This window comes from Balaenoptera physalus, assembly GCF_965194825.1.
Source record: "Balaenoptera physalus genome assembly, chromosome: 10".
Classification (NCBI taxonomy): domain Eukaryota; kingdom Metazoa; phylum Chordata; class Mammalia; order Artiodactyla; family Balaenopteridae; genus Balaenoptera; species Balaenoptera physalus.
This window is the reverse complement of record NC_138889.1, coordinates 104,480,085-104,500,703: the sequence shown is the minus strand read 5'-3', so window position 1 is coordinate 104,500,703 and position 20,619 is coordinate 104,480,085. Positions and strand designations below refer to the sequence as shown.

The 20,619-nt window shown below is 58.3% G+C and overlaps 1 protein-coding gene across 1 annotated transcript; it reads left to right on the top strand.

Annotated features, from left to right (window-relative positions):
* The first annotated feature begins 3,528 nt into the window (after nt 1-3,528).
* FADS3 (fatty acid desaturase 3) lies at nt 3,529-19,608 on the top strand. The gene is made up of 12 exons (XM_082477930.1): nt 3,529-3,922; nt 13,450-13,560; nt 14,057-14,254; nt 14,650-14,751; nt 14,884-15,006; nt 15,271-15,331; nt 15,907-15,983; nt 16,490-16,587; nt 16,957-17,053; nt 17,196-17,275; nt 17,461-17,586; nt 19,278-19,608. Exons 1-12 carry the CDS (start codon nt 3,716-3,718, stop codon nt 19,327-19,329), a joined length of 1,332 nt encoding a protein of 443 aa, XP_082334056.1. The 5' UTR covers nt 3,529-3,715; the 3' UTR covers nt 19,330-19,608.
* Nucleotides 19,609-20,619: the final 1,011 nt, after the last annotated feature.

The window sequence follows — 20,619 nt, the reverse complement described above, 5'->3', positions numbered from 1 at the left end:
TTTTTTAATTGAAGTATAGTTGAATTCCAATGTTGTGTTAATTACTGCTGTACAGCAAAGTGACTCATTTATACATATATACACATTCTTGTTCATATTCTTTTCCATTATGGTTTATCACAGGATATTGAATATATTCAATAGTTCTCTGTGCTATACAGTAGGACCTTATCCTACTGTTTATGCATTCTATATATACCAGTTTGCATCTACTAATCCCAGACTTTTCCACTCCTACCCTCTCCCACCCCTCGGCAACCACCAATCTATTCTCTATGTCCCTGATTTTGTTTCTGTTTTGTAGGTAGGTTCATTTGTGTCATATTTTAGATTCCACATATAAGTGATATCATATGGTATTTGTCTTTGTCTTTCTTACTTCATTTAGCATGATAATTGCTAGTTGCATCCATGTTGCTGCAAATGGCAGTATTTCGTTCTTTTTTATGGCTGAGTAGTATTCCATTGTATATAGGTACTACATCTTCTTTATCCATTCATCTGCCAATGGACATTTAGGTTGTTTCCATGTCTTGGCTATTGTGAATAGTGCTGCTATGAACATAGGGGTGCATGTATCTTTTTTTTTTCTTTTGTATAAAACACAGTTCCTACCATTTATTTATTTATTTATATAAATTTACTTATTTTATTTTATTTATTTTTGGCTGCTTTGCGTCTTTGTTGCTGCGTGCCAGCTCTCTCTAGTTGCACTGAGCAGGGGCTACTCTTCGTTGTGGTCCACAGGCTTCTTATTGCAGTGGCTTCCCTCGTTGTGGAGCACGGGCTCTAGGCGCACGGGCCTCAGTAGTTGCGGCATGTGGGCTCAGTAGTTGTGGCTCGCGGGCTCTAGAGCACAGGCTCAGTAGTTGTGGCACACAGGCTTAGTTGCTCCATGGCATGTGGGATCCTCCCAGACCAGGGCTCGAACCTGTGTCCCCTGCATTGACAGGCGGATTCTTAACCACTGTGCCACCAGGGAAGGCCCCTTCATTGTAGTTTTGATTTGCATTTCTCTGAGATTAGTGATGTTGAGCATCTTTTCATATGCCCATTGGCCATTTGTACACAGCCTCTTTTTTCTTACTACGGGGTATTCTAAGGAGCTCTACTGTACCATCATAGTGATGCCTACAGGGAGAGTCTTTCATGGCTGCTAGGGCTCTTGAATAATGAATAATAACTCTTCACTGAGGAGTTGTGTCTAGGGCCTAATAACCAAGCTCGAAAAGTGGTGAGCTTTAACTCAAAGCCAAATCGCAAAGCTCTGACTTGGGTCCACTTTGCGTGTCTGCTGGAGAACAAACACCTGGGCTTTGTGACTGCTCTTTCTGGTAGGCCCAGAGTTTTTCGGAAATTTGCCCGACTGGGCCACCGTCGCCCCTACGCGGCCTACACAAACATCATTTGGCCCCAGGACAGTGGCTGGTGGCACCGTAGGGGTGTGGAGACTTCAGTGTGTCCAAGAGGCTGTGTAGCAGCTCATGGAGAAGCCCAGCAGGGGCTGGGACAGGGGCTCTCTTCAAACCTCATGTGCCCCCCCAAAAATATGCATCAGCTGGCCAGACCCTCCCTTGCCTTTTGGATAATTCCCCCTCCCCCTGCCTAAACCCAAAGCCCTGACAGTGGCCCCTTGGCAGCTCAGGAATGTCAAGTAGTCCCTCTCTCTTTCCAAGTAGCCTGAGGGGCCTCGCTGCCCTGATGGGGGTTTGGAAACAATGCAATCCCTAGTTTCCCCAGGGCCCCTGACTCCAGGAAAGTTGCCAGCCCCACTGGTTTTAAGCCCAGAGAGGCTATGGAAGTCCCCAAGGCCTGCAGAGAAATGTGGGAAGCTGCTGGTTGGGCTCTGGGGAGGAGACATCGTTCGGGCTTTCAGCCACTCAACTCCAGGTGGCAGGAGGGTTCAGCCATCTCTCTCCCCGTGTTGGGATGAAGTAGCTGGAGGCAATGGCCTGGCCCTGAGCCCTGTCCTTGCTTTACCTCCAAGGGGATCCTATGAGGGCCTTCATCTGCCTCATCTCTCTGGGGTCAGCTGGGGCGAGTGAAGGTTCTAACCCACTCAATTCCCCACTACCTCACATGAGCTGACACCAGGCTGGGGCCCAGGGAACGGGTCAGGTGTCAGCAACTGACCACTGATGGCTGCTGAAGACAGGGTGAGGGCCACGCCTCCTCCATCCTTGTGCCCATGTGTGAACGTGGTGGGGGCAGGGGCATCTGCCGTCACCTCCAGCCTTAGCTGCCAACCACATTCCTCTATCCCCACACATGCTCAGGGAGGGGGTTCAAGGACGCCTCAGTGGAGAGGGCTCAGGCCGCCCACAGCTGTGCTGGCGACAAGGCCTTACTGGTTGTCCTGGCAACCGAATGCAGGTGCTCCTGGTACCAAGGAGAACCCACACGACCCCTCAAGCCCTTCTTTGGATCCTGCCCAACCTGTTCCACAAATATTAGTGACAATGATTTCCTACAAAGTGTTAAACGAAAATAAAATTTTAGCACATCAGAGAACTCTACTTAGGGTTCTCAAAGCGTGTTCCCCAAACCAGGACATCCGCCTCACCACATCAGCATCACCTGGGAACTTGTTAAAACACAATCCTCTGCCCCCAAAGCAGACCTGCTGAGTCCCACTCCGGGGATGAGCCCAGCGGTCAGTGTCTTGACAGGCCCTCTGGTGATTCTGACGTGCACTCAAGTTTGACACTTCCTGCCCTGTAGCATAACCTTAGCCTGATTTCATTAGGCGTTAGGTGTGAATTCTTAACTTTTAAGAACACGTACCTTTGTCTCAAAAAAATTACAAAGTGTAGGGGAGCAACCTACACTCTCAGAAGGAATTTAAGTAAAAAATAGGCAAGGGTACTGTACGGGGCAAGCCAGCCAGTAGAGCAAACACATCCGGTGAATGACAGCACCCCACTCCCCACTCTGCTCCCCTTCTGTCCCAATGGCCATCCCGAGGCGTCACCGACCCTGCAGCTCCAAAGGCAGGAAGACCACCGACTTCCATAGATGGTCCGGGGCGGGGGCGGGGGCGGGGGGAGGGCGGTCAGGCCAGTAACCTCAGTCCCGATGGAGGGGCCTCGCTGAGCCGATTCTGGGGACCCACGGTTTGAGAGCTGTTTACGGTCACCCCTAGGTAGTGTCCCCACCTCTGAGCGCTCAGGGTTTAACGTTCTAGGAGGCGCAGCGGGAAGCCCATTCTTCGCAGACTCTTGTTCTGGGCCCCACTGGGCGCGGGCCGGACCCCCGAGGGCGCGGCGGACGCCGGCCGTGGGCTTTCCGTCCCTCCGGCCCCGCCCCGCCGAGCGCAAGCCGGGCTGCGGACGGTGCCCCCCGCAGGCCAGGGTGTGGTGGCCGCGGAGCCTCGCGGGCGGGGCGCGCCAGCCTCGACACGGCCCTCCCCGCCAGCCCCGCCAGAGCGCGGCGCAGCCAATGGGGGCCAAGGCGCTGCGCCGGGATTGGGGCGGGCACGGGGCGGCGGCGGGGGCCGGGGTACGGGGAGGGGCGAGGCGAGCGCTGTCAGCGCGATTATAAGGGAGTGAAAAGTTGCCCGCAGACAGCCCGGCGCACGCTCGTACGGCGGCCGCAGCGGCAGGGCGGGGCCGCGGAGCAGCGGGTGGCGGCGGAGGAGGTCTTTGAACGCGGCCTCGCTCCTCAAGGGGTCTCGCTCGGCGAGGTCCCGGCTTCGCGAGGACTTTTGCACGCAGCCATGGGCGGCGTCGGGGAGCCCGGAGGGGGACCTGCGCAGCTGGGGGCGCCGCTGCCCACCTTCCGCTGGGAGCAGATCCGCCCGCACAACCTGCCAGGCGACAAGTGGCTGGTCATCGAGCGTCGCGTCTACGACATCAGCCGCTGGGCACAGCGGCACCCGGGGGGCAGCCGCCTCATCGGCCACCACGGCGCCGAGGACGCCACGGTAAGGCCGCCCACCGCTGGCGGGGTAGAGCCCAGCGCTCGCCGGGGCCTGCTCGTGGGCACCGTGCCCTGCTCCACCGGCGGGGCCTTAGCATCCTTCCTACTCTCGCTGACCTTTGACCTCCCGGCTGGGGACCCAGAGTTGGGATGTACTAGCCGGGGCCTGATGTGGAGTCAGGAGACCACATCAGCATGGAGGACCGCTACCCCCGGCAGTGGAGCAGGGCTGGGCTGGAGCAGATCTGTGCGGGAGGAAGGGGCTCTCAGAGGTGGGTGTGTCATGGCAGAAAGCACTGGCCCTTGGTGAGGGGGCTCCCTGATGCTCTGACGTTCCTCCTCTCAGTGCTGGCTCTCCCAGACCAGGCTCCTCATGCTGAGCGCTTGCTGGAAGCCAGAGGTAGGGCGGGTTCCCCAGGGGCTGGCAAGGATGTGCCATCAGAGGCTGGAGGCTGGGCAGCAAAACTTGAGCGAGGCCTAGAGGTCTGTGGCTTTCCCAAGAGCTGCTGCTGTAAATGGCTCTGAGGAGCCGTGACTCACCTCTCCTGGGCTAACAGCTGCATGTGGGAGAATTTTGCTAGTCAGGCTGGGTGGGCCTCTTTGGGAAGCACATTCACCCCAGGAACAGGCTGGCCCCTGTGGACCCCAGCTTCCCCTTTCCAGCCATGTTCAGACATGTTTTGGTCAAGGAGGAATGTGGCCTGTTCAGTGGGACCATCTGGCAGAGCAGCACCGGGATGAGACTCCTCTCCAGACCCTTTTCCCGCAGTCCCCCATCTGGACAATAGGACTCGGGGCCATGACACTCTGTCCTTGACCATCCAAAATTCTAGGCTGGTCACGCTGGGTACCAGGAAGGTCTTCAAGATTCCAGGGGATGAATCCCTAACTGGCGGAACTTTAGATAACAAAAGTGATTGTGTCCCGTCGCAGGAGGGTCAGTGCCCCTGTTGCCAGAAACATCTGCTGTCTGCCCACTGCCTTCTCCCATGGCTTGGACAACCTTCCCGGGACTCTTTTAGGGGGAGAAGTGTCTCTTTCTCACTTCCCCAGGAAGCTGAGAGGTTAGGGTCAGAAACCTCCTGAAACTCTAGAAGCTGACCGAGAAAGCCTTGTGGGTGGTGCTGAGCGGCCCGGCGGTGGCCACGGAGTCGGAGCTGACTGTGGGCCAGGGAGTGTGTGGCCGTGTTAGGCCTGTACATGTGCAAACGAGGCACGTGTTTGTGTGCGTGGTTATACATGTGTGCGTTGCTGCCAGGGCGTGGGGGGCGTGAGGTGCCACAGCCCCTCCCCCCTCAGCCGGGCTGAGCCCTGGCCACCCCTCCAGGATGCTGGGGGTGGCTACTCTGGCCTGTTTTCAACCTCTGACCTGTCGGACGGGATGGAGGCTGGCAAGAGGAAGACGATGGAGAATATTTACGAGTCATTTTTTCCTGCTTGGTGCCCAGGTCTGTGCTGGGGGCCCTCCTGTGTGGGAACCCCATTTAGCTCTAGACCCTTAGACCCCACTTGACAGTTTTCTCACTGATTCGTCACCAGTAAGGTCTGTTTTCCCATTTCCATTAAAACACTCTGTCCGTTCCCTGGGGCCAGGTCCCGGCTCTGCCATTGGAGGCTCTCAGGGACCTGGAGCCAGGCATGTCACTCCTCTGAACCTCAGTTTCCTCATCTGTAAAGTGGGGACAGCTGGGCCAGACAGTGAGCCGGCTGAGGGCGGGACTGTGCCTTCTCAACTCCCTGGCCCCAGAGCTGCCGTGTAGTTGTTCCTGGTCAGTGTATGTTGCCAGCTGATAAGTGTGAGTGTGCCCTGCAGACTGTAGAGTGCAGTGGACAGCCATGGCATAGCCACCTCTTTGCTGGGTGACCTTGTCTGGTTCATTCACGGCTGTAACAGGACATGATGTCAGGCCATCTCTTAGCTTCCCCGAGGCCCCAAACACTGGGCTGGAGTTGCCAGAAATACCTGGTCTGTTCAGGCCAAAGGGGCTGTGAGGAGGCTGGGGTTGGGGGACCCCAGTCTTTGTCTGTGGTGGGCCCACAGGGCAGAGCGGGGATCAGATCACCCCAGTGCCCTGTGTGGTCCAGCCCAGGCCCCAGGCACGCCATCCCCGGCCCTGGAACACAGGTGGGGGTGGGGCAGCCATCTTGCCGGGCTCTGTTCCCGCAGCCACCTTTTAGCAGCCCCTGCTGCCCATCAGCTGTTCTCCTGTTCACGCCACAAAAGCCTTCCTGCCAGGAAATGCCCAGAGTTCCTGCGCCGTGAAGTCAGTCTGTGGCCATCCTGGGATACAAAGCCGGGTACCCTGGGGAGAGTGCTCTGGGCCTTGGGCCAGGTTTGTCTAAGAGTCATAGGCGGCCTGAGACTAGTGGAGCCAGCCATGGAGGGGTGAGGCCCAGCCGCTGCTGGTCATGAGTTTAACAGGGCTGGGCGCCGAGCACCTACTATGTGCCAGGCTCCGAATTCAGTGCTTGATTTATAGATACTCCCTCTTTGAATCCTCACGATACCTCTGTGGGACAGGTACTGTTACTGCTATTTCCATTTTACAGATGAGAAAACAGACTCAGAGAGGCATAGTGACTGGAAATCAAGTGATGGGTCTGGGATTTGAATCCACAGCCCACGCTCGTAACCACCTGCTCCACTGCCACTTAGCTGTTTATTTCATTCATTCATTCATTCTTCAATTATCAAATCATTAAATCCAACAGCAGATATGCAACGAGCATATCCTACGTGCCAAACCCTGTTCTAACCTCTGAAGATACAGCTGTGAACAAAAAATGTGCTAGGAGGGACTTCCCTGGCAGTCCAGTGGTTAGGACTCTACTCTTCCGCTGCAGGGAGCACGGGTTCGATCCCTGGTCGGGGAACTAAGAATCCACATGCTGCACAAAAAAAAAAAAAAAAAAAAAAAATCTGCTAGGAGGATGTTCCTTGGCAGAGGGACCAGCTAGGGCAAAGGCTCAGCGGTGGGACTGTACTCCGTGCATTTAAGGAACAGCAAGGCTATCAGCTGTCAGCATGGCTGGAGCACAGCAGTGAGGAGAAGGGCAGGCAGTGTGGTCCAGAGGTAGCAGGGGAAGCAGGACTTTTGTTTTATTCTAAGGCGAGCGTGAAGGGCAGAGCAGGGAAGCCAGGGGAATCTGATATACATTTAAACAGATCCCTAATGAGGAGGGGGAAGGCAGAGCCTCCTAGGAGAAGGGGGAGGCATTAAGAGAAGAGATGGTGGGGACCTGCCCTCCCCAGGGGAGGCCACTTGGAAGAGGTGGCCATTCATCTGGGCCCTGGCGTGCAGGTATGTCCAGGGCAGGGGGCAAGTGATGCTGTGGGCTCAGGCACACCAACAGGAACCATTAGGATTTAGCTCAGTGTGGTCTTGAGAAAACAAACTTCAGAGGTAGTCCTAGCGTTAGCCCATTTTGCAGATGAGGAGACTGAGGTTGAATATGGGTGATTTGAAGGGATCTTCTTGGAACCCTCAAAGGGCAGGGCCTTTGTCCTTGGGCTTGGAGGATGGGGTTTGTATCTGGGAGTTGGGGAGGGGCAGGTCTGGGCAGATCTGAGGCTCTAGAGCGAGGGTGGGGCCGGAGAGAGGGGCTGGCCAGGAACTCAGACAACCTGGCTCCAGAGCCCGTACTCTGCTTCCGCTTACCGCTTACCACGCCAGCTGCCTTGAAAGCTGCCTAAGGGCCACTCCCCGTGAAGTGTGACCTCTCTGGGCTCTGTGGGTGTTTTCTGCAATGTCCCCACCCACCCAGGCCCCTGGTGGGGAGAGAGGGGGATGGCAGTGCCCTGGAGGAGGCGTCGGATCATATGGTGCTGGGCAGGAACTTGGGGAGCAGGGGTGGGGATGCTAGTATACTAAGCACCCTGGCAGTCCCTCTGCATTTCCTCCCAAGGATGCCCAAGCGGCAGCCACGGGTTTCTCAGGAAACAGCAGCGGGAAAGAGCCAGAGCTCAGTGGTGGAGAGAGGACCTGGGGCCAGAGGGCCTGGCCACTTCAGGCCACTGCTGGGTCAGTGACACCTGTGAGGCCAAGGGTGCTGGATGGAGGAACCCCTACCACCACCACCACACCTGTCACCAGGGACACCAGGGGTGCTGGGGGGACAGGGGCAACTTCCTGAGGACATCCGTCCTTGAGCTGGGCTCTGCTGCTCCAGCGGGAGTTGATGCTCATGTTCAGGGCTGTGTGCCCTTTGGCCTCAGTTTCCTCATCTATAAAATGGGGATACTGATAGTGCCTCCCCATTGGCCTCCTGTGAGGAGACCCAGGGAGAGGATGGGAAGGAGCGTCTGACCTGGGCGTGAGATCCTGCTTTATCTTCCCACCCAGGAGAGGGAGGGAGGGAGGAAGAAATTCCTGGGTGTGTCCACTCCCCCATCCTCACAACCCACTGCTGCCTCCTGAGCCGAGGTTAAGAGGAGCAGACCCAGACCACCTGAACCCCCAGCAGCCATGCTTCCTTCCCTGCTCTACCCCCTTCCTCATCTGGAACATTCCAGATTCTTTGGAGAAGTGACCAGAAATGCTCCCCGCCCCTACCTTATCTCTGGGGTGGAAGGAGGCTGCCAGCCCCTCCTGTTTCCTAGCCTCAGGCTGGCCAGGACGTGACCAGCAGGGCGCACCTCCACCCTCCTGCCTCAGGCCTGCGGGCCCGAATCTCACTGGACGCCAGGCCCCTTCTAAGTGCTCTGCCTGCACTGACTCAGTCCTCCCAGCAGCTCCACGAGATGGGTATTTGTGGTTCCTGATTTACTGACAAAATATAGGATGGAGAGGGGGTGCGACCTTGTCTGTGGCTCCAGGGCTCGGCTCATAAGTGGCGGCTCAGATTCCATCCCTTGCAGGCTGGCTCCTAAGTCTCCCCACTCCCACCCTTAACCAGCTGCTACCTGGAGTTCAAGGCAGGGCTGGGGGCAGGGCAGGAGCCACTCTGAGGCTTCCAGGGACTGAAGCAAGGCTGGGTGGGAGCTCTGTCCTGGGAGAGCAGGGACATCACAGAAGATAGACCTGGATTCGAATCCCAGCTCTGCCACTACAAACTCTGACCTGGGCAGGCCAGAGCCTCTGTTCCCTCGCGGGCAAAATGGTTCAGACCCCTGGCTTGTGAGCTCCTTGTCCACTTATTCACCCCTGCCATCCTGCCCCTGCGCTGTGCAGGGCTCTGAGGCCGCCGCTGTGAACAAGGGCCTGTCCCTGCCAACCGCAGCTTATGTTTAGAGACATCGTTTTAATTCTAAAAGTTTCACCCAACTCTGTTCCAAGAACTAGTGAGAGGCCTCAATTGCCACCCCCGTGGGGGAGGGTCGCAGAGTTTGCACCTATGCCCCTGGGAGGACGTTTCCAGGTGCATCAGGGGTGGGGCCTCCTGCAGTACACTGCAACTTGGTCAGTGCAGCCCCAGAAACACCAGGACCACCATCCTGACCCCCACAGCCCGGTCTCCGAGCAGTCAGATCCTTGGCTACTCAGGATGGTGACCAGCCTCATGATGAGGGCCCCTTCCCCCCACCTAGGAGACCCACTGCCTCCCCTCTGACCAGGAGTGGCCACCCTGGGGCTACTGCCGAGTGGCCACAAGCACAGTTTTACAGTCAGACCAAGTTCTGCTCCAACCTCCATCAAATAGAGCCGTGTGACCTTGGGTAAGTGGCTCAACCTCCCTGAGTCTTCTGCCCAGCTCCTGAATCCTTAAGCAGAGGCCAAAGAGGACTGAGTCACATGGCCCCAGCCAATGTTCCAGAAAAAGCTGTTTGCTGAGGTTTTGGTCTACGGCCAGGGACCCACCTTGTTGGTACTCAGACCACAAGAAGCGTAGGCTCAGCAGTGCCCACCCAGCCCCAGGAACCCGAGCTGCTATCCGAGGACCTGCCACAGCCCCGCGTATTCCCACCCACCAGCTGAAGGCTTGTCCACGACTTCTGGGATGTCCCTGCCCGGACCTGAGGGGGCTCACACCTTCCCTTCTCAGTGCAAAGGACATGCCTGGCTGGGGGTCCCTCGGGCAAGCCTGGCTCTGTCCTCCCTCAGGGTATTTCCAGGCCTGGCTTGGGTGAATCAGGACAAAGGGAAAGGAGTCGGGGAGGGAGAGCGGCTCCCACAGCTCCTCAGCATGGCCCTGGAGCATCTGAGGTCTGCCCGGCGCTGGGGTGGCCCCAGAACAGACACAGAGGTCGTGAGAGAGCAGGGCTGGGAGGGAGGAAAGCCCGGGGCCGTAGCCACAGTACACACAGCTGCTCTGTGAGTTTGCGTGTGTGCCAGGCTGGGTCTGTCTGTCTAGGTGTTCTTGTGGCCTTGCCTGTGCGCGGATTCCCAAGCGTGTCTGGGAGCCTTCGTGGGTCTGTGGTGGTGTCTGCGCGTGTGGAGGCGCATGCTTAAGGCACTGCACTTCCGTGACACGTGTGCACCTCTGGTGTCACACTCGTTGTGAGCATGCCGTGTGCCTCTGTGCGCATGTGGGCTCTGTGTGCCACCAGGAGGGTGTCAAAGAAAACGAGAGGTAATCAGAGTCAACGCTCGTTCAGCCTTAAAAAGGAAGGAAATTCTGACATGCCACACATGGAGGAAACTTGAAGACATTATGCTAAGTGACAAGTCAGTCACAAAAGGACAAATACTGTATGATTCCTCTTCTACGAGTCAATTCTTTTTTTCTTTGGCCGCACCTCGAAGCTGGTGGGATCTTAGTTCCCTGACCAGGGGTGGAACCCGTGCCCGCTGCAGTGGAAGCGCAGAGTCTTAACCACTGGACCGCCAGGGAAGTTTCTACGAGTCAATTCATAGAGACAGAAAGCAGCACGGTGGTTTCCAGAGGCTGGGGGAGGTGGAAATGGTGAGCAAGGGTTTCATGGGGACAGAGTTTCAATTGGGGAAGATGAAAAAGTTTTGGAGATGGATGGTGGTGATGGTTGCCCAACAGTGTGAGTACACTTAATGCCACTGAACTGTACACTTCAAAATGGTGAAGGGGCTTCCCTGGTGGCGCAGTGGTTGAGGATCTGCCTGCCAATGCAGGGGACAAGGGTTCGAGCCCTAGTCTGGGAAGATCCCACATGCTGCGGAGCAACTAGGCCCGTGCACCACAATTACTGAGCCCATGCTCTAGAGCCTGCGCATCTGGAGCCTGTGCTCCGCAACAAGAGAGGCCGCGACAGTGAGAGGCCCGCGCACCGTGATGAAGAGTGGCCCCCACTTGCCGCAACTAGAGAAAGCCCTCGCATAGAAACGAAGACCCGACACAGCCATAAATAAAATAAATAAATAAATAAAATTAAAAAAAAAAAAGTTAAGGATGTACCTCACATATCTTATTTAAAAAAAAAAATGGTGAAGACGGTCAATTTTATGTGTGTTTGACTATAATTAAAAAGAAAAAAAACGTAACGCTCTATAGTCCAGAGCCCGAAAGGCCCTGGAGGCGCGCCCCTTTGATTTGCCCCCTGGATTTGCCTAGTTCCAGGCAGGAGAACAGACTCGCTCAAGGTCACAGTGAGCGGGGTCAACCACGCACAAGAGCAGTCTTCCTCTTGGCTCCCCTGCCCGTGCCACTCCCCCCGCTCCCCAGTAGGCCAGCGCCCGGGGAAGTTTCCTGTGGGGCCAGCCTCCCCTCCCCCCCCCTCCCAGGGGTGCTGCTCCTCCATCAAGGCTCTTCCCTGCTGAGGGTGAGGTCTGTACCTATACAACCCCTTCCCCTATTATGAGCTCCAGGGAGGGGCCCCAAGTCAGCCTTCCCAAGGGCCTAGCTTATCCCAGAAGCTACATTCTCTGAGCCCCCAGGTCCTCAGACTGCCCTGGGCCAGTAAGAGAGCAGGAAAGGGGACCCCTTGGGTGAATCCTGCAGGGGTGGCCTTTAGGAGGGGGCTGGAGGGGCCTGAGGTGTTTCTGGCCCCGGGGATGGGACGGTTGGGATGTCCTGGAGTGAGTACAGAGGCCCTGCTGTTTTAGCACCCACCAGACGCTGCTAGGCTCGTTAGCAGCCAGCAGTCACCTTCCCCGGCCCAAGGGGACCCGCCACTACTCCAGGCACTGCTTCCACAGTTCAGGCTGCTGGCCGGCTGGGGGTTGGCTCCCTCAGAGAGAGCCTCTGAAAGTGCAAAGATAAAAACTGGTTGCAGAGCTGTGAACAACAATGAGCCAGAGACGCCAGGGCTAGATCAGGAAGACTGAGTGAGTCCCAAGCGTGAAGCTCAAGTTTACTCACACTTCAGAACTGCCCGCTGCTAGAGGTGGGGGTCACTTCCTGACCGGTCTCTTTCCACAGCCCTTTATCTTTCCTGGGGTCACTGTCTTCCTCCAACCCCTTCTCCTGCTTTGCACCCCGCCCCCATTACAGAGAATCACAGGAATGTTAGATTGTTTATTTAACTTACTGTTTAAAAAACTTATATTTTCCACTCCTGCTTTTAAAATCAGATGAGTTTAACTGTTCGAGCGTCTTCGGGCTGTGTGGTCCTCGACTGACTTTTTTCTCCCGGTGGCCCAGTGGTTGTCAATTACAAGTTTCCTCACCCACATTTTACCCGCTGCTTGTGTTTGTGAAAGCTGATTAATCTGATATTTGTGACCCAGTAGAAAAGCATATGATTTCAAGAAAGCTTTCCAGTGATCTTTTTGGAAAAGTCAAACCCTTTCAGGAAAGGAATCAGAGTCTTCCAGGGAGAACTTTCTGTAAATCCTGATTTATTTTTTAAAATTTATTTATTTATTTTTGGCTGCGTTGGGTCTTTGTTGCCGCGCCCGGGCTTTCTCTAGTTGCAGCGAGCGGGGGCTACTCTTTGTTGCGGTGTGCAGGCTTCTCATTGCGGTGGCTTCTCTTGTTGCAGAGCACAGGCTCTAGGCATGCGGACTTCAGTAGTTGTGGCTCGTTGGCTCTAGAGCGCAGGCTCAGTAGTTGTGGCTCATGGGCTTAGTTGCTCCGCGGCATGTGGGATCTTCCCGGACCAGGGCTTGAACACGTGTCCCCTGCATTGGCAGGCGGATTCTTAACCACTGCGCCACCAGGGAAGTCCCAATCCAGACTTTTTAAAAATATATTTATTTATTTATTTACTGTGGCTGCGCCGGGTCTTAGTTGTGGCACACGGGCTCTTAGTTGCGCCATGCATGTGGGATCTAGTTCCTCCAACCAGGGATCGATCCCGGGCCCCCTGCATTGGGAGCATGGAGTCTTACCCACTGGACCACCAGGGAAGTCCCCTGTAAATCCAGATTTTTAAATACCCAACCAAATTTGGGGAAGGGCCCCATGGTGGTGTGAAACAGCTGGAGCCTGGCAGGCGAGGGATGTCCGTTGGGGCACCCAAGGCCTGGGGAGGACCAGGGAGGGCTCACAGGCAGGGCTGACCCGTGTGGTCCTATTTCTGTGACTGCTGTAAAACCAGCTGACTGCCTGCCTGCCTGCCTGTCTGTGTCTGTCTGCTCTGCCCTTCCATAGACAGCCCTTCCACTTTGTCTCTGCCTGCTGCCTCTGGGTGCTACTCCAGCGGTCTGTCTGTCCACCTGACTGTCTACTCTCCTTCAGGATGCCTTCCACGCCTTCCACCAGGACCTCAATTTTGTGCGCAAGTTCCTGCAGCCCCTGCTGATTGGAGAGCTGGCCCCGGAGGAGCCCAGCCAGGATGGACCCCAGAATGTGAGCAGGGCCCTGGTGGAGGCTAAGCCCCCAGTGGGGGGCTGGAGGGGACGGAAGGCATTGCCAGTAGCAGCTTCATTCGAATTATCCCAAGGGGCCCTGGGGCCAAGGCTGGGTCTGCCCTCCCTTCCTGGGCAGACAGTTGTAGGCAGAGCTGTAGGGACACCTGCACCAGCATTTGCTGGGGGACCCCAGGCAAGCCCCTTCCCTGCTCTGGGCCCTGCATCCCCATCTATGATGAGAATTTTGATGAGCTGCACTCTTGCGGTTTTCCCTGCTTCTCAGGTACCCCACACCCTTTGTGGGTGGCGGAGGAGCCTTTGCTGCCAGCCAGCAGCCCAGCTCACACCCCAGGCTGGGCACTCTCGTCCCTCCATCCCCTTCGGCCACAGACCCACTGGGTCTGACACTGGGAGGAGTGGCTGTTGGGGGGGCTTCCGGGGACGCCTGGGGCCTCCCTCGCTTCCTCGGCTGACCAGCCGCTCCGCTGTGGCAGGCCCAGCTGATCGAGGACTTCCGAGCCCTGCGCCAGGCGGTCGAGGACATGAAGCTGTTTGAGGCCAAGCCCACCTTCTTCGCTTTCCTGCTGGGCCACATCCTGGCCATGGAGCTGCTCGCCTGGCTCATCGTCTACCTCCTCGGCCCCGGCTGGGTGCCCAGCACCCTCGCCGCCCTCATCCTGGCCGTCTCCCAGGTGACCCCAGCACTATCTTGCAGCCACCTAAACTGACCAGCAGACACAGGGCCTGGCACACATGGACACTCGGGACATATTTGCTGAATGAATGAATGAATGAATGACCAGTCCCATAAGTGTGTATCTGGGGGTCAAGCTGCAGTTTAAATATGCAAAGGAATCTCTTAACTTAATAAGCCCAGAGAGAGCCCACGACTGGGAGCTGGACGGCTGCCGCCTACAGCTCCATGACAGACCCGCAGCCCCTGGACCTCCCGAGGAAACTGGCCTACTAGGGTCTAGAGTGGAGTGCCAGCTTTGGGGGTGCCCTGAGAGCTGGGAGGGCTGGCCGGGGCCCAGGGCTGGGCCCCAGGCGGCTCCCTGCCTCGGCTCCTGACCCTGCGTCTCCCCAGGCCCAGAGCTGGTGTCTGCAGCACGACCTGGGCCACACCTCCATCTTCAGGAAGTCCCGGTGGAACCACGTGGCCCAGCAGTTTGTGATGGGGCAGCTGAAGGTGAGGCTGGGGGCGGGTGGTGGGCAGCCAGGGGCTTGGTGGGGAGGCCACACTGGGTCTGCGCAAGTGTGCCGTTGCCATGGAGAGGGGGGCGCGGCCTGGCCCCACTCCTGAGAGCCCCCTCCCCTGCAGGGCTTCTCTGCCCACTGGTGGAACTTCCGCCACTTCCAGCACCACGCCAAGCCCAACATCTTCCACAAGGACCCGGATGTGACCGTGGCGCCCGTCTTCCTTCTGGGGGAGTCGTCCGTCGAGGTGCATGGGGGACACGCTCGGGTTGGGCCTGCAGCAGAGGGGAACTGGTAGTCCCTGAACCCCCCGCTGTGGCCCAGCCCCTGACCCAGCCCCCGACTGTAGCTCCAGGCTGAGCCCCTGCTCTGGGGGTACCCCTTACCCCTTTCCCGGTTGGTTAGAATCCAGAGTTGCCTTGGCCCCTGGGCCCCAGCCGGCCCCCTGACCCTGCCTGGGACAAGGAGGGCCTGGAGAGCCGCCCTCCCCAACGGCTGCCTGTCCCCACAGTACGGCAAGAAGAAGCGCAGATACTTACCCTACAACCACCAGCACCTGTACTTCTTCCTGAGTGAGTGTCCGCTTGTCTCCCTGGGGGTGGGGGCCATGCCGGGGCCTGCACGGTCCACCTGACGGCTTCCAGCCCCATCAGCACAGCACCTCCAGGTCTCTCCCGGCCTCTCTCTGGTCACCCTAGCCTGCAGCCCATGCCGACCTCCATCGCCAGGCCTTTGCCCCAGCCCTTCCCTCTGCCTGGGGTACCTTCCGGCAGAAGGAAGCAACCACAGCCTTGCCTGGAGCTTTCAGAGTTCCTTCCTACCCTCACCTCAGGGCGATCCAGAGCTCTAGGGCAATCGTTGGGGCAACAAGGTGAGGATTGAAGGGCGCGGATGTATAAGGCTGGTGCCGACCTGCTGCAGAGGCACAGGAGGTGGCGCGGCGAGGACCAGCCTGGAGAGGCTCAGACACGGAGGGAATGAGTGAGGACCAGGCCCTGTGGGTGATGCGGGCTCATCCCAGCAGGATGGGACCAGCACCGAGTGCCGCTGGCGTTCCTGGAGGAACAGAGCCCCTCCCCCTTCCCTGTGCCCCGCCTGCTCGGTGACCCCGCCCCACCCCTGAGCCCTCTCACGCCCCTCCTTGCAGTCGGCCCACCGCTGCTCACCCTGGTGAACTTCGAGGTGGAAAACCTGGCGTACATGCTGGTGTGCATGCAGTGGACGGTGAGTGGGGGCCCTGCCCGGGTCCCCTGGGCGTACAGCTGTGGTGGCAGGAGGTGGGGCGTCAGGGGGCAGCCCCTCTCAACCAACGCAAACAGATGTGCTTGTGATGGTGCGGTACGCGCGTGTGCACCCGCGCAAGGGGAGTGAGTGTGTGCCTGTGTGTGGTTGCAGGGGGAGAGTGGGCGTATGCACAGGGCCTGCTGTGGGTCTCTCACGGTGGGGGGTGTCCTCCCTGGGGCTAGGGATCCACTGGGCCCACTCTGCCAGGCATTTGTCTCCCGGGCAAGGCTTCCCTCAGCCCACACCCCTGCACAGCACCTTCACCTCCATGGTCAGCCCCGTGAGGCTGGCAGGGCAAGGACCCTATCCACTTACTTGGCTGAGACACCCAGGCCCAGGGAGGGGCGGTGACGTGCCGTCCGAGGCACATCAAGCCAAAGGCGGATGCCCCAGCTCCCCTTTCCGGCTGCCTCGAGGCCTCTGCCCTCCTCCTCCCTCCTCTACAGGACTTGCTCTGGGCCGCCAGCTTCTACGCCCGCTTCCTCTTGTCCTACATTCCCTTCTATGGTGTTCCTGGGGCGCTGTTCCTCTTTGTGGCTGTCAGGTATGGCCAGGTTTGGCATGGCAGGGTACGGGGAGCTCACACACAGGCGACAGCGGCCCCTGACCACAGCCCTCCATGTCCCCATCTGCAGAATGGGGACAGTACTGTCTCCCTGGGTTGTTGAGTGGCAAGATCCTGGGGGTGGCAGGCCTCAGGGAAGCGGCCTGGCTCACACGCGGCCCCGGGGGTGTCCCCCGTCTTGAGTAGGGCAACTCTGGGTTCAACCTGGCAATGGCCCCTGCACCACTCAGCTGCTTTAAACCCTAGCGGGGAGGGGTTGCCGCAATCCCATAGTACAGATGGGGAAGCTGAAGCCCGGGTCTGAGTGGTCAGCTGGACGTGGGGTAGTGCCTGAGCCTCCCCTCACAGGGTCCTGGAGAGCCACTGGTTCGTGTGGATCACGCAGATGAACCACATCCCCAAGGAGATCGGCCACGAGAAGCACCGGGACTGGGCCAGCTCTCAGGTGGGCAGCAGAGGCGGGGTCCGTCCTGGGGGTGGGGGTGGGGGTGGGGTCCCAGCGGAGAGGCATGGGGGCGCTGATGGGGCTGCCACGGGGTCGGGCTCCGTGCCAGCCCCCTCACTCGTGCCCCGCCCACTCCCGGCAGCTGGCAGCCACCTGCAACGTGGAGCCCTCTCTCTTCCTTGACTGGTTCAGCGGACACCTCAACTTCCAGATTGAGCACCAGTGAGCGCAGGCCCCGGGGGCCCACGGGGGTGGGAGTGAGGCCTGAGCCGCTCTGTCCAGTCTTCCCCCAGGGAGGCCGAGACGTGAGCCCTGGATTTCCCGGAGGGCCTGGGAGAGGTGGTGAGCGGGGCCCGGGGGGTGATGGGTGGACGGGGGGTGCCAGCACACGCTCTCCCTGCCCCCAGCCTCTTCCCCACGATGCCGAGGCACAACTACCGCAGGGTGGCCCCGCTGGTCAAGGCCCTGTGCGCCAAGCACGGCCTCAGCTACGAGGTGAAGCCCTTCCTCACCGCCCTGGTGGACATCATCGGGTAAGGGTTCTCTGCTTACGGTGGCTCCCTGGGGCCGCTGCCCACCCTCGGCCTGGTCGGCCCCGTCCTGAGCGCCCACCTGGCTCTCTGAGCGCACGTGGGCTCCTCTGTAGAAGCCGGCGTCCAAGGCCTTTCCGACCGGCCTTTCTGCCCTCAGCCCGTGACCTCCCTTCCCAGCGTCCGCCCACGTAGCCAGGGTTTAGGGGGCACCTACCATAGGCCCAGGCCCTGTCCTTGGTGCTACAAATACATCAGTGAGCAAAACAGGCTGACATCCCTGCCTTCCAGGAGCTGACATCCGAGCGGGGGAAACAGAAAACAAGCAGTTAAAATAAGTAAATTACAGAAAATGTGAGGAGGGGAGCAGTGCTTCGGCAAAAAACAAAACAAAACCACAGAACCTGAGGGTGGGGGCAGGAGAGGGACTGGGTGGTGCCAGGCAGGGTTGCAGTTCTTAGTGGGGGGGGGGGGTGGCAGGGTGGTATTAAGAAGGCAACGTGTGAGCAAGGCAGGGAGGAGGGGAGAGGGCTGGCCATGGAGACATCTAGGGGAAGAATATTTGGGGCAAGGGAATAGCCGTGCAAAGGCCCTGAGGCAGGAGTGTGCTAGGTGTGTGGGAGAGTTGCTGAGTGGAGGAGCGGCACGATTTTGGAAGGATGCTCTGACTGGGGGAATGTACCGATGGGGCAGAAAGAGCAGAGTGGGGGTTCCTGCAGCCGTCCAGGGATGACCTGGCTTGGCCCTGATGGTAGCCTTGGCAGTGGGGAACAGAGGCCAGATTCTCAGCCAGAGCTCTTCCACTTCTGTGCCTTAGCACATGCTGTTCCCTTTATTTGGATGCCCTTCCTTCTATACTGGTGTTGGAACACCTACTTCTCCCTTTTTTTTTTTTTTAATTAATTAATTAATTTTTGGCTGTGTTGGGTCTTTGTTGCTGCGCGTGGGCTTCCTCTAGTTGCGGTGAGCGGGGTCTACTCTTCGTTGCAGTGCGCGGGCTTCTCATTGCGGTGGCTTCTATTGTTGCGATCACGGGCTCTAGGTGCGCGGTCTTCAGTAGTCATGGCTTGCGGGCTCTAGAGCGCAGGCTCAGTAGTTACGGCGCACTGGCTTAGTTGCTCGCGGCATGTGGGATCTTCCTGGACCAGGGCTCAAACCCGTGTCCCCTGCATTGGCAGGCAGATTCTTAACCACTGCGCCACCAGGGAAGTCCCGCCTACTTCTCCTTCATGGCCCTTCCCAGCCCAATCCTTGGGGCCCCTGCCACTTGGCATGGCCCCTTTAGGACACCTGGCACAGGGTTTCCTAGCAAGTTCTTGATGTTTCTGGTTCCTCTGCCTGATGTCAGGCTCCTGGTGGGCAGATTCCAAGCCTTACAAATCTCTGGGTCGCGGGGCTCAGCAGGAGGAAACAACAGAGAGAGCTGGGTGAAGGAGAGACAGGCCCACCCTGGTTCCTGCCTGGACTTGGCCTTGGCTGCCCCCTCTCCTGACTCAAGGTCTAGGTCCCGCTCCAGTTAATGAGAGTGTAGCCTCCTCTCGCAATGCCCCCCTCCAGCCCCACCCAGTGCCTGCCCCAGGGGACAGGGGCTCACCAGGGAACGGGGACATCTCTACTCACACTCATCATCGTGGGGGGAGGGGGTTAATATTTGCACTTGAGTCCCTTACCTCTTCCTGCCCCCCGCCTCCCAGGTCCCTGAAGAAGTCTGGCAACATGTGGCTGGAAGCCTACCTCCACCAGTGAAGGCAGCGGCACCCAGGGCCCCAGCGCCACCCAGCCACCCAGATGGGCTCCCCCACCTGCCCCCACCTTGCCCTGCCTCAGCCTGAGGACCCTGCCCGCCGTCCTGGGCCCCCTCCCTGCCTGCTCCACAACCCTCAGGCCACGGCTCTAGACCCCACGGGACCGGGGCTGGGGGCATGGTATACAAAGCCACACGGTGAGCATGGCATGTTTTCCTAGCGCAAAAATTTAGGGAAAAAGGTTATTTTTATATAAAAACAAACCCAGATATATTATGGAGTAGAGTATTGAATTTGCATGAATTTTGGAGCTGGAGTTCAGATCCTTGGGCCATCAGGGTCTTGGCGGGGCGAGGGGGTAGTGGTGGACGGCGGCTTTCCGAGTTCCCCTCTGCTCTGGGTCAGGGAGCTGGCATCTGCCTTGGGCTCAGATCACCTGAGGGCCTGGTCCCTTCCTGTTCTTCACCCACTCACCAGCAACCTTGGCAGATCACGCTGGGCTCACCTCACTTTACTCCTTTGCCCACTGGGACAGGGGCTGGTGGCAGACGGGGGCTCAGGGCTGAGCGCCATGTCTGCAGGCGCCCCCGGGGGGCACAAGAGGCACCCTGTCCTGGATCTGCACTGGCTTCTTGCAGCCTCAGCCTCAGCGCTGAGGGGCCTCAGAGGACCACGGGCAGCGGGCCCCCTGCTGATCTGAGACCCACACTTGGCATCACACCTGTGGAGGTGCAGCTGACCATGCTCAGTGGCCTACAGGAGGTGATCCCAGATCTCCCCAGTGCCTGCCCGGGGCCAGGTGCTTGCCTGCAGTGAACCATTCAGGCGGGACCCTGGGGAAGGGGCTGTTTCCGCCCCTAGAGTCTGAGAGCACAGCGCTGTCCTTCACTAATAAGCCTTGGGCTCCTCATCTGGAAGATGGGTGTGGTTGGCCTTGGCCTGTGGTGTTTGGACACTTCTGGGGAGGGATTTGAGTTGCCTCTTGGGGCTTCCTGAAGGTGGGAAGAAGGGCTCCCTCCGCTCCCAGTACACACACACTTCAGCAGCTCCAAGCTGAGTAGAAGATTTCATTTGAAGAAATGTCAGCAGCAGCTTAAAAAAAAAAAAAAAATTGAAATGCTGAGCTAGAATTTCTCTGAGGGACTTTCTGGAGTGGGAGCCGGAATCTCCCCACCAGCTGCAGGATTGCTCCCCACTCTTTGTCTGGGCTCCCATGGCCCCGGACTGGGTTCCCTACAGGAGGTGGAAGAGGTGCAGGTACTGCAACTCTTGTCCAGTCTTTCCAGGGACC

What these genes read in the sequence shown, in the direction of transcription:
- FADS3 (XM_082477930.1), top strand. Translation starts at nt 3,716, where the DNA reads ATGGGCGGCGTCGGGGAGCCCGGAGGGGGACCTGCGCAGCTGGGGGCG. An exon ending in TCATCCTGGCCGTCTCCCAG is followed by an intron (nt 14,255 to 14,649) that starts GTGACCCCAGCA and finishes GCGTCTCCCCAG; the next exon opens with GCCCAGAGCTGGTGTCTGCA. An exon ending in TTCCTCTTTGTGGCTGTCAG is followed by an intron (nt 16,588 to 16,956) that starts GTATGGCCAGGT and finishes CTCCCCTCACAG; the next exon opens with GGTCCTGGAGAGCCACTGGT.